The 13,609-nt window shown below is 39.2% G+C and overlaps 1 protein-coding gene across 8 annotated transcripts in view; it reads right to left on the reverse strand.

The window, feature by feature from the left end:
• Nucleotides 1-13,609, reverse strand: part of slco4a1 (solute carrier organic anion transporter family, member 4A1) — a 210,291-nt gene that overhangs the window by 44,487 nt on the left and 152,195 nt on the right. For all 8 annotated transcript variants that reach the window (XM_059980750.1, XM_059980755.1, XM_059980756.1 and 5 more), the window contains 2 exons: nucleotides 8,759-8,849; nucleotides 163-284 (listed from right to left, as the gene is read on the reverse strand). In XM_059980750.1, coding sequence (XP_059836733.1) covers nucleotides 163-284; nucleotides 8,759-8,849 — 213 coding nt within the window. The remainder of the gene's footprint in view (nucleotides 1-162; nucleotides 285-8,758; nucleotides 8,850-13,609) is intronic.

Genomic DNA, 13,609 nt, shown 5'->3' on the forward strand with positions numbered 1-13,609 from the left:
ATTCAAAATTATTCTGTATTTTTCTATTAAACCTACCTTGATACTTTAACTGATGCATTTAGTACATCACATAAATTAAACATAAATGTAGACAATACGATGCCCACCAGTCCATCATGTGGAAGTGCACTCAGCTTTGTCATACTAGTATTATGGTCGTACCTGGTAGTTGTTGAGGGTAACCAAGGATTGGGATTGAGACGATGAAGGCCGCTGCTCCAGCTCCAAGGAATCCGATCCACCACGCGCCAACCCACAGCGGGTCCTCAGGTGTAAGGTTAACCCTGCATCCACCAAGGCCAGCTGTTAGTTTCACTCCATTCATAAAATTATTCAAATTGGAAATAACATTTTCAAGACAAAACATTTATAAAAAATTGTCAATTAGTGAAATTGCTCATATCCTTAAAAATAGTTCAATGCATTTCAAATATTCCAGAGCAGAAAAAGAAAAGGAAGAAAAGATACTTACACTCAGTAAGTATCTTTATGAGGTACACCTGGTCATTAATGCAAATATCTAATCAGCCAATCATGTGGCAGCGTAAAAGCATGGTTGGTTGGTTCAGTTGTTTGTCAGACCAAATATCAGAATGGTGAAGAAATATGATCTAAGTGACTTTGATTGTGGTGCCAGGCAATGTGGTTTGAGTATTGCAGGAAGTGCTGATCTCTTGGGATTTTCATGCACAACAGTCTCTTGAGTTTATAGAGAATGTGTGAAAAACAAAAAGAAACATCACTTGAGCTGCAGTTCTTTGAGCAAAAATGCCTTGTTCACGAGAACGGACCGAGGAGAATGGCCAGACTGGTACAAGCTGATAGGAAGGTGACGGTAACTGAAATAATCATGTGTTACAACAGTGGTTTACTGAAGAGCACCTCTGAATACTCAGCATGTCGAGCCCTGAAGTGGATGGTCTACAGTAGCAGAAGACCACACAGGGTTCCAGTCTTGAGTGCCTATGTATATAACACCTCTAATTCCCTTTCTGAATATCCTAAAGCGCTTTACAGCCAAGTAAGAACAGCAAGACATGCAAGCTGAACTCAGTAAGCTCCCACAGACAGTCATCTGATCATGAGAAGATTATTTTAAAAGAGTGATGACTAAGCAGTGGCCAGGATGCTACAAATTACTTCCTTTGGTTTCTCAATTTAGAGCCGCAGCATCATTTATGTTCACCCTAGAGATTAAAAAGCCCTTTGGCACAAAGACTTTGCTGACCAACCTCATCTCAGCAGTACAGCTTCCCACAGTCCTCCCTGTGCTTTTATAGTGAGACCTGAACACACCAACTCTGACTCTATGGGTCACCAACCCTACGGGTGAGAACGTTACCTGTAGTTCACACAGGATAGTGTATAAAAACACTCCTACAATAAACTTCAGAACCAGATAGCAAACCACACGTAACTGAACTTGCAAGGATAAAGCACATTGCTGCCAGCAGAGCAGTGGTGCAAAGCAGCTGAATTGAAATGTACAGATAATTATTCTGCAGTCACAAGAGACTATTTCATCCACTATTCATTCAAATTAAACATTTCTTCAATGTTTTGACCAGAGAGTTCGATGCTCACAGCATACAGATATATGAATTAGGAGTAACAGGTGGGTGCTTAAGGTTACTTTGTCATTGAATCAGATTAGGTCTGATCCGATTGTAACTCTCACTCCAATTGTACATCAGTCACTTGGTGGAAAATGACACCTTAAATAAGCAATCACTTAAGGCAAGAGACATTACACAGGAAGGCCTGGATAACCCCTAGAGGCTCGTAGGTCTAGATTCTCAAACAACAGGAAACATATTCTCCAAGTCCACCCTGTGAAGAATTTTCAGGCTCTTTTATCTTTTTCAAAACTCTATAGAATACAAGACTTGCCTGTCTGACCTGCCCATTCCTTACATTAATCAAGTAAATCTTCTCTGAACTGCTTCCAGTACATTCACATCCTTTCTTGCATAAGGAGACCAACACGTACACAATAGTCTAAGCGCGGTCTTACAGATGGCTTACGTGATTGAAGTGCAACTTTCATACCACTGTGCTCACTTTCCTTTGGCATTAAATGACAATATTCCACATGCCTTAATTACTAGCTTTACTACATAGTACCTTTTGTACATCAGAACACCCATTCATCCTCCGCATCTCTAAGTTCTGCAAGTGTCTCACACACACAAAATGCTGCAGGAAGTCAGCAGGTCAGGCAAACCTACGGAAAGGAATGAAGTGTCGACATTTTGGGCCGAGCCCCTTCATGAATCCCAATGAAGTGTCTCAAGCCGAAATGCCGACTCTTTACTTCTTTCCACAGATCTTGCCAGACCTAATGTGTTCCTCAGGATTTCCAGGACCTGTAGAATTTCTCATGTTCACCATTTGATAATATGCTTCCTTTCTTATTTTTCCAAAATGAAAAAAAACTTCTCATTTTCTCCCATTATGATTAAGTTGCCAAATCACTGCACACTCACATTACAACCACGAGAAAGTCTGCGAATGCTGGAAATCCGAGCAACACATACAAGGTGCTGGAGGAACTCAGCAGGCCAGGCAGCATCTACGGGAAAGAGTACAGTCGGCACTTCCGTTGCTTGGCCTGTTGAGTTAACCCAGCACTTTGTGCAGTTGCTCCCTCATCTGTCTGTATTCATTTGAAACCACTTTATGACCTTCATATGACAAACTTCCCTACTTGTCTGTGTATCATCAGAAAAAGTTAGCAACTGTAATTTTGATGCCAAAACATACATTCAGGGATCTGAGTAATCTGTAGTGGACACAGAATAAATAGATATGGATCAAATAGTCGGTTGCATAATTATCAGCTTAACATTTTCACTTGGAGTCAACAGGGTGTCAAATACTGAACTTTTTCTTGACCCTTGTCATATCCATTTGAGACAGTTTTTTAGAACCTGATAAACTGTGTCCCAAAGGCCACCTGCCAGAATGTGGCTCAGATTCTAAATGGATTTTCTTCTTTTCAGAGTATTTTTTAAAATCACTTTTCTTTCACATGCAATATTTTATAACTGAGTTGTATTTAATGGTTGAATTTCTTTTCAATGTGGTAGATTGCACAACGTTGCATGGACATTCATTTAATTGAAGGTCTTTAAGCGAGATTACCGGCATAGAATTAAAGGACCCTTGTGGTCATGGTTTGGTAGTTGGTTAGGAAACACAAAAGAGACTGTGAATTAAGATTATAAGAATGTTTAATAGTTGAAATGTAACATTTGGGGATCCCCTGGAAACTACATTGGGGTTTCAGCTTTGTGCTGTATAGATTGGTCACCTGCTTGAGGAACTGGACGATTCTATGTTGAAATTTGAAGAAAAGGTTAAGATACAATTTATAGTAAACTTCATGGATGGGAGCAGAACGTGGCAAAGGTCATATTAAATTCATGAGCAAAACTGTAGCGGATGGAGCTCAATGTAAGGATGTGTTAGGTTAGCCACTTTGATCCCAAGAATGATGAGAATTCTCAGTAAGATGGTCAGTTCATGGGAACTGATTCTTGTATTCCACCCTCCTGTGCTTTCAAGAGGGAAGTACAGTGGAATTTTTGGCTTATTGTGCACTACACCTTATGTGAAAGGAAATAGTTTAACAACTCCAACCCGACTGTAGATTGTTTAATGTCATTTCCAGTACACAATAGTAAAGGAAAACAAAATAATTGTTACTCTAGAATCTATGCGGCTGATCTAAATCAGGGGTTCATAACTTGGCTCCATGGACCCCTTGCTGAATAGTATGGGTCCACAGCATAAAGTTTGGGATGGATGTGATCTAAAGAAAACTGTAGACACTGATAAACACTGATAAAAAACTGAGCAAGCACAGCAGGCCAGGTAGCATGTGTAGAAAGAGTAAATGCTTCATGTCTGAGTCCCCTCATCAAAACTGATGGTAAGTAGTGTAGGTGGAGGAAAGGGCAGTGGGTAGGAGACTATTTGTTTGATGGGGTGAGATAATGTGGCCATTAAGATGCAATTGGGCTTCTTTGTCTCTCTTCCTCGGTAGATGATTCAAAGTACATTTATTATCAAAGACTGGTCTTCTCAGGGACAGCCACGAAACAAAGAGAACCATGTAACCCATTCAAAAAAAACATCAACCCCCCACCCACGCGCAAAGAACAGATGGCGCAAACGGCACAAAGAAAACAAGCAAAAAAAAAACACAGAATATAAGACATCAAAACTATGTCATCAAAAAAGTCCAGAAATATTCATCTCGGCTCAGTTCAGTTCAATCCAGTGCCGTGTCATTCGTTGAAGGCTACAGCGCCAGTCCGCCCGGATCAAAACTGCACACAATAGCAACCAGAAACACATCACAACGTGAATCACAGAGTCCAATCCACATTGGTTAAATCTTGCCCAAGACCCAAGACTCAGGCACCTTACACCAGGAGCAGCGAGAGACTGACCAGTCACTCAGGCAGCTTCTTCTGGCAGTGGTGAGCGGGAGCGAGAGTGAGAGACCGGTCACCCAGAGAAAGATGCTGCTGAACACCATCTCGCCTTCTGCTCTGTTCCTCGTTGATTTCAATGAAACCACTACCGTTTTTCTTTCAACAGATGCTGCCCGATCTACTGAGTATCGTACTGCGATTTACTGATCTACTGATGAAGGTCACGGCCCAAAGAATCAGTACTTTATTCTTCTCTGTAGATGTTATCTGACTTGTTGAGCTCCTTGAGCATTTTATCTGTCCTTCTTTAGTTTTCCAGCATCTGCAGAATCTCTTGTGCTTCTGATCTACTGAGTTTTTCTTCCCAGCAGTTTCTGTTTTATTCCAATCTTATCTTAAAGTATCAAGCACTTTTAATTTTGCCTTATGGCAAATTCCATGTGCAGATGTGTAAAAGTCATGGGGTAAAAACAGATTCTTTTTATTGGGAACAGAATCAGTACTGCTGCCAGCATTTCAATAAGTTGATGAGATACCAGTTCCATCACACACAGAATGGTGGCAGAACTCAGCAGGTCAGGCAGCATCTTTGAAAAGGAATAACAAGTCACTGTTTCAAGCTGAGACCCTTCAGAAGGACTGGAAAGGAAGGGGAAAGAAGCCAGAATAAGCTGGTGGGGGGGGGGGGGAGGTAAGGACAAGCTAGAAGATGATATGTAAAGCTAGGTGGATGATGGAGGTGGGGATGAAGTAAGAAGCAGGGAGGTGATAAGTGGAAAAGGTAACGTTTTAATGAAGGAAGAATCTGATAGAGAGAGTGGATCATGGAAGAAAAAGGAGGAGGAGGGGCACCAGGGGGATATGATAGGCTGGTGAGGAGAAGAGGTAAGAGGCTAGAGTGGGGAAAGGAAGAAGAGGGAAGGGGGAGGGGGAAAAGTTACCAGAAGTTCAAGGAATCGATGTTTATGCCATCAGATTGTAGGTTACATCGACAGGATGTGAGGTGGTGCCCCTCCAACCCGAGAGTGGCGTCATCATGGCAGAGGAGGAGGTCATGTCAGAAAGGGAACGGGAATAGGAATTGACATGGTTGTCCACTGGGAAATTCCACTTTTTGTGGATGGATCTGAGGTTCTTGACAAAATGGTCCCGTAACCAACTTTGGGTCTGTCTCACCGACGTAGGGGTGGTTGCACTGGGACCATTGGATACAGTGGACGACCCCAAAATATTGGCATGTGACACGCTGCCACACCTGGAAGGACTGTCCGGAGCCCTGAATGGATGTGGGAGGAGGTGAATGGGCAGGTGTAGCACTTCTGCTTCTTGCAGAGATAAATGCCAGGAGGGAGATTAGTGGGGAAGGGTGAATGGACAAAGGAATCATGGGAGGGAATGATCTCTGAGGAAGGCGGAAATTAAGAGGGGAGGTAAAGACGTATTTGATGGTAGGGTCCTGTTGAAGATAGCAGAAGTTGGGAAGAATGATATGTTGGATGCGGAGACTCTCAGGAAGGACGCCAGTCCCTACAAGACTTTAGTCACATAGCAAAGTACATATCAAGTTGTCTTCCAAGCATGCAGTGCCTCCACAGGTTCGTACTAAGAGGACTGGATCAGATCCAGCCAGCTGTTGTTATAAGAGGTGTGGTGGATTCAAAGAAGGAAAATGCCCTGCGGTAAAGTGAATTAATTCATGCACTGAATGACGAGACTGCATTCAAGTCTAGGGAACCTCAAAGACAAAGTAAATTTATTAACAAAGTATGTACAGTATATGTCATCATATACTACCTTGAGATTCATTTTCTTGCAGGCATTTACAGGAAAATAAAGAAATACAATAGAATCTATGAAAAATAATACATAATAGAGATCGACAACCAACAAATGTGCAAAAGTAGACAAATCATGCAAAATACTTATAATAAATAGTATGTACAACAGGAGTGTCAGTACAACACAGAAACACAGTTGTGTCAGCACGAGTTGATCAGTCTGATGGCCTGGTGGAAGCAGCTGTCTCAGAGCCTGTTGGTCTTGGCTTTTGTGCTGCGGTACCATTTCCCCTGAGGTAGCAGCTGATATAGCTTGTGGTTGATCCTTCGGGCCCTTTTTACACACCTGTCTTTGCAAATGTCCTGAATCATGGGAAGTTCACATCTACAGATGCACTGGGCTGTCCACACCACTCTCTGCATAGTCCTGCAATTGAGGGAAGTACAGTTCCCATACCAGGCAGTGATGTAGCCGGTCAGGATGCTCTCAATTGTGCCCCTGTAAAAAAGTTCTTAGGATTTGGGGACACGCATCAAACTTCTTCAACCGTCTGAGGTGAAAGAGGTGCTGTTGTGCCTTTTTCACCCCACAGCCGGTATGTACAGACCATGTGAGGTCCTTGGTGATGTTTATGCTGAGGAAATTAAAGCTGATCACTCTCTCAACCCAGATCCATTGTTGTCAATTTGGGTTCGCCAGTCTCTATTCCTCCTGTAATCCACAACAACCTCCTTTGTTTTTGTGACATTGAAGGAAGCCAGGTGGGCATAGGATAGGGGGTTGAGATGAAAAAGGATACATAATATTGTCAAAATACACTCAGTGACCACTTTATTAATAAAGTGGCCACTGTATATACTGTTTGTTCATGATCATCAGTTGCTGTAACCCACTCACTTCAAGATTTGACGAATTGTATATTCAGAGATGGTCTTCTGCACACCACTGTTGTAAAACCCAGCTAGTTGAGTCATTTTCAACATCTCATCAGCTTGAAACATTGCCCATTTTCCTGACTTCTCTCATTAACAAGGCATTTTTGCTCATAGTACTGCTACTCACTGGATCTTTTTGTTGTTTTTTATGCATCATTCTAGAGACTGTTGCGTGTGAAAATCCCAGGAGATCAGTAGTTTTTGAGATACTCAAACCACCCCATCTGGCACCAAAAATCAATCCATGTTCAAAGTCACTTAGATGAGAACTCTTCCCCATTCTGATGTTTGGTCTGAACAACAAAATGAACCTCTTAACATGTCAGCATGCTTTTATGCATTTAGTTCCTGCCACATGATTGGCTGATTAGATGCTTGCATTAATGATTAGTTTAAAAGGTGATTATAAGGAGAAGAGTATGTCATCTGTCAAGGAGTTATGCAGGGGACAAAATGCAGGAAGCTAGTTAATACTCTCGGTGAATTTCCAATATTTATAAATGATAAAACAGTTCTAATCAAAATGGAGCCCAACATAAAGAAGAGATTGATCCGATAGGTGAGAATAGCAACCTTCATAATTGAAGGCATAAATTAGGCATACACAAAAGAAACTAAGTTTGGATGTTGCTTGTTTCTTAATTACTTCAAGTTTATTTCTACAAGTTATGAAGAAGTGCATTCTATGCACTTCCTACTAATAAAATGTCCACATTTCCAATCACCTACAGCATTGCAGCACTGCCATGCCTGAGATCACCCACCTTGATAATAAAGTGTTGGATGGGACAAAGGGTATTCTGCATAGTTGAAGTACTCACTAACTAATTAATTGACTGTGTTTCATTATTTTCATTCTCTATTCTGAGGAACACCTGGGAGAGAAGCAGTCACAGAAGTAAACTGCTTCGAATTAGGAAATCTTATCAAGATAGACAGAAATTGCCGGGAGGAAACCATAGGATTAGAGTTGGGGATAAGTCACAGGTGCTAATGAAAACTTTATTCAACATCAATTCACACTGTTAAGGACATTGGCAAACTTTGCACTATCATTAGCAGTAAAGGCATTTCTCTCTTCCTAAAATACACAAAAGGGGCTTATGAAAATATCAGAATTACAATAAAGATCTGATAAACACTGGATTACTCGGTAATTAGTCATCAAAGGGATAATCCTACAGTACTGACAGAAACACATTGTTAATTATGGGGCAGATATGTTCTGATTTGATGTACATCCTGGTACTGACTCATAGGTAACGCTTTAGTGAAATGCAGAAACATGAAAAACATGATATTAGTGGGACTTATCCATAATACGTCCAATGAGAAATTACAAAAAACAACAACTGGATAAAACCAAGAGTTCAAAGGGGAAAAATCTCCAGGGATGCACCTCAGATAATGTTTACATTGCCCTTGTAAGCTAGTCTCCAACTATTTTAAAGATGTTGAGAAAAGTTACATCTCTTGGGCTTTGGTGGAACAGATTTATAGAAGGGAAGTGAATCAGCCACAAATATAAAGAAAATATCTGGATTGTATCAAAACTTCTGCAGGCATGAAGATTAGAAAGTAAATATCAAAGGTGTTACTCACTTAGTGTTTACCTCGGTGTACATTTGCAGGAAAAAACCCCCGAGTAAGTAACCTGCCGCTGGCCCAATAATTGCTGCTGTGTAGAAAATACCTTGAAATAGAAGCAAAAGTTAGTTACTTCATAAATTCTACATGACTCATATATAAACATGTACACTGGAGAAGAATTACACAACTCAAACCTCAAGACTACTTCGCTATTTCATAAAATCATGGTTGATCCGATTGTTACCTCGATGATCTTTCATGCCCTCATGTACCAAGTACTTATCTGTCTCCAACTTAAATATAATTGACAACCTATGTGAAGTGATCTCCAAACACACCGAGAAAACAGACCTCAGCTCAATCTTCTATGGCCTTTTATTTGGAAACAATGCTTCCAATGCTAGAGTCTCCAACAACACAAAACATCCTCTCCATAGTCACATTGCCGAGACGATTTGGAATTTGTGTTGTTATAATCAAGTCACTTTTTACTTTATTAAACTCCAGCGAATAGGAGTCTCACCCGTCTAACCCTTGTTAATAGGACAACTTACCCATTCCAGGTATCAATCTAAAGTGCTTGCAATGAACTTACATCTTTCCTTAAATAAAGAAAGGAGACCAACACCATACATAATGTTTCAGATGTGTCTCACCAATGCTGTATAAAATAACATAACCTCCCTACTTTTATTTTTGGTTCCCCTCACAATTAATGATACTACTGGAGTCACACAGAAATTGACTTCCATTAAGCACCCATTTATACTAATTCTATCTTTATACTAATCCCATTTTGTTTTGCCTTTATTTTAACCAATCCTCAGAGCAGTGACTGGATGAAAGATCTCAGCTCAAAATATCGACTTTTTACTTTTTTCCCCATAGATGCTGCCTGACCAGCTGAGTTCCTCCAGCATTTGTGTGTGTTGCCCAGATTCTTTCACACCTCTACGGACTTAGGGGCAATTTACAATCATCAATTAATCTACCAGCTGCTTGTATTTGGGACGTGGAAGATTACTGGAGCACCCAGGGGAAGTCCAAGTGGTTGCACCAGGAATTCCACATAGACAGCACTGAGGGTGATGATTAAATTTGCATCTCTGGTGATATGAAGCATCAGCTCCATTAATTATATCACTATGCCATCTCAATCTTTATAAATTTGTGATATCTGTATATTACAGCATTATTGAGGGCTTCTCTGATTTATCTTCCATATTGTTTTTGCTTAGGTAAGCTCCTTCCAGAGGTTTTAAGCTAACCAAAAGCTCTATCCTTAACACACATTATATCAATAGAAATGCAAGTCTATTCTTTGAAGTGTTTTGTATAATGTTCACATACCCTCATTTCTCTTTTATAATCACCAGCCCATTGTTTTCGTGTTTGAAGACTCCTTCATTTGAAGATTGATTGATCTTCAAATGAAGATTGTTCTTCATTTCCTTTAGGAAGTGAGAGGAAACTGGACCACCCATAAACATAAACCTTGGGAAATACATAATAAATGAATTCATGCTTCTATAATGGACATATATATTAAACAGGCAATATCAAGAACAGTTCATTTGAAACTCTGTCTTCCTCATAAGCTTTACACTGGTGCCATGTACAGCTACAACAATCCAGCTTTGATTCTCATCTCCATTGCTGACTAGGTGGCACATCTTCCTTGAGTTCAAATGGTTTCCCCTCTGGGTGGTCCGGTTCTCACCCACTTCCTAAAAGTTTGTAGACTAATTTTCTTCTAGAAGTTTCCCACCAGCGTAAGCATGTGGTAAAGGAATCAAGCCAGACCGACAAGGATTTAACAAAGGAAAATAAAATAGGGAACAAGAATACTCTGGAACTGACTAGACATGTCAAATGATCTCCTTTATAGTGGAAAAAAAAACACACAAGATTATAAGAGGCTTTGGGATGTCAGTGATGAAACATTTTAAAGTATACTTTGTTCTATAAATCACAGCAATACTTCTGTAATATATAAAAATGAAGAGTTTCCAAGCATTATTGACAAACTCATTGTGGCTTTTAGTCAGTCCTGGAGGGTGCTCATGTCGAAAGGCTGACAGAAAAGAGACATGATTTAAAGTGACGTGGATTCAAAAAGGAAGTCAAAAAAGGAAGGTGGATTGTCATTGCCAAATTTTTAGATTTTATTACTGGGCAATTAATACCTGATATTTGAAATGTTGGTTAAGGGATTTGGATTTATCTCCTCGCCCTCACTGGCTAAATTTGTAAACTAAATCTGTACAAGGATTTTCATTGGGTTCTATTTTAGGGACTTCTCTTCCCTTTGCTCTTTCTAAATTACATAAACAAATTGACAATCTGATAGATAAACATGCTCTGTGTATAAGGTTTCAATTTCGGAAAATTTCTTGGGTTGAATCAATTTGTTTTAGCAATTCCTATTGTATCCAATTTCTTTTTCCATCCCTCTATTATGGACCAAGCTTATTTAGCTTGTAAGACTAGAGGTATACTACGATTTTCTGATTTATTTTCGGATAATTATTTCATGTCTTTTGAACAATTATCTAATAAAAATAATTTGCCCAGATCTCATTTTTTAAAGATATTTACATATTTGGAACTTTTTAAACACTGTACTTCCTGCCTTTCCAAATCTAGATTCTATGGGTATTTTGGAGAAATTGTTAGAACTAAATCCTTTTCAGGACTGTGTAATATCAAATGTTTACAACATAATTATGAGAATATGTTCAGAGGCCTTTTATAAGATTAAGAATGATTGGGAAAGAGAACTTAACTTTACTATCCCTATTGAGAATTGGGATAAAATTCAACTAGTTAATTCATCCTCTATATGTTCTAAACATTCATTGATACAGTTTAAAGTTGTGCACAGGGCTCATATGTCCAAGGAGAAATTAGCTCGTTTTTATTCCCATATAAATCCTATATGTGACAGATGTCATTTTGAGATAGCCTCTCTAACTCATATGTTTTGGTCATGTCCGCTTTTGAAAAAATATTGGAAAGACTTTTTCGATATTATTTCTACGGTATTGAACATTGATTTACAACCTCATCCTATTACTGCAATCTTTGGTTTACCAATGATGGAGTCAATTCATTTATCTCCTTCTGCTTCTTGGATGATTGCATTTCTTACATTAATGGCTAAAAGATCTATTCTGTTGAATTGGAAAGAAATTAATCGCTACCACATTTCATTGGTTTTCTCAAACTATGTGATGTTTAAATTTGTAAAAAATTAGAAGTGTCATATATGACCCTTCTATTAAATTTGAAAAGACTTGGAGGCCATTCATTCAATATTTTCCCATGATGTAATTTGACTCTGTTCCAATCCTTTTTCTGATTATATATGTGTAGAGAGGATTGGAGTTGATGACCTCCATGGTGATTCTTTGTCTGTTCTTAGATACTATAAACAGCCCATTTTGTTTTCCCTTTTCTATTTTTTTTAGTTAGTGGTTAGTTTGTTGGATTAGTTCTTGTTTCCTGGGGTAATTTTTTCTCTTTTTCTTTTTTTTCTGTTTTTTTTTTCCATTTTGATATACCTAATTTATTTGTTTTTTTTTGGTCTTGTCCATATTATACTCGTATCACGTATGATTTGTAAGACTTAACTATATTGTACTTACTGCTTAGGTATCCTTTTATGCTCATTTTAATTTTGTAATCCCAATAATTATGTATCCATTTCACCTTGTTGATATTAATAAAAAGATTGAAAAAGAAAAAGTAAAGTGACATGGATTCTAGTTTCACTCATCCTGGCAGGTGCTGTGCTGAGCAAACTGAAATATGAGAGGACGAACTGCTGAATGAATGGTAACGTAAAGCCTATTGGTGAATGTGCAGTAAGCTGTTGACTATGAACTTCGTTGAAATTACACCATCCCTTTTGATCAAAAATCTGTTCTAAAAGAAGTGAAATGCCTCTGTGATTGTTTATGCTTGTCAACATCATCTTCCATAAACTATTTCAGCCTTCTCTTGAATGCCTGATAAAATATGTATTTAAATGATATATTTACTGAAGTCTATGTTGTTGCTTTTAAGGGAGGCACGTAATATTTTTAGTTTTGAATTACATACATTCTTCTTGGGTTCCTACAAATATCTAATTTGTTCTCCTCATGTAAGGACTACTCAGCCCATTGAGTCTGTGCTGAATCTCAAAGCTTCCCCATCAGCCCCACTTCCTTCCCCACTTAACTTGACACCTATCAATTTCCCCTCATTCAGCTCCAACCAACCTACCATGGAGGTAATTTACAAAAATTTACCTATAGGTGCCCCTTGGGGACGTGGGAGGAACTGAAGCAGACAAGGGAAACCCATGAAGTCACAAGAAAAATGTACAAACTCTGGCCAGAGAGCATCCAGTGTCACAATTAAACCCTGGTTCCTAGAGCTATGCAATAGCAGCATTAGATGTTCCATCATTATGCCTTCTATTCCTAATTTTTTTCCTTGTGCTGGTCTTTTAACCTACCCTAAGATCAATCTAAGTTTTCCCTTCTACTTAGTCCTCCATTTTTCTATCATCCTGCCTATCTAAGAGTTTCTTAAATGCCCCTAATGCAGGGGTCCCCAATCTTTTTTATGCCATAGACCAATAACATTAAGCAAGAAGTCTGTAGACCTCAGCTTGGGAGCCCCTGGTCCAATATATCTGTTCCCACACCATCCCTTATTATTCCCCGTGTAACCGACTTACATTTGACATCCCCACCTATACTTTCTTCAAATCACCTTAAATGTCAGACACCTTCACCTTAATCTTTAGTCAATCGCCACCAAACACAACCTATGGATTCACTTTCAAGGATTCTGTTCTCAGTATTATTTATG

The sequence above is a fragment of the Hypanus sabinus genome, chromosome 9 (assembly GCF_030144855.1).
Source record: "Hypanus sabinus isolate sHypSab1 chromosome 9, sHypSab1.hap1, whole genome shotgun sequence".
Lineage (NCBI taxonomy): Eukaryota > Metazoa > Chordata > Chondrichthyes > Myliobatiformes > Dasyatidae > Hypanus > Hypanus sabinus.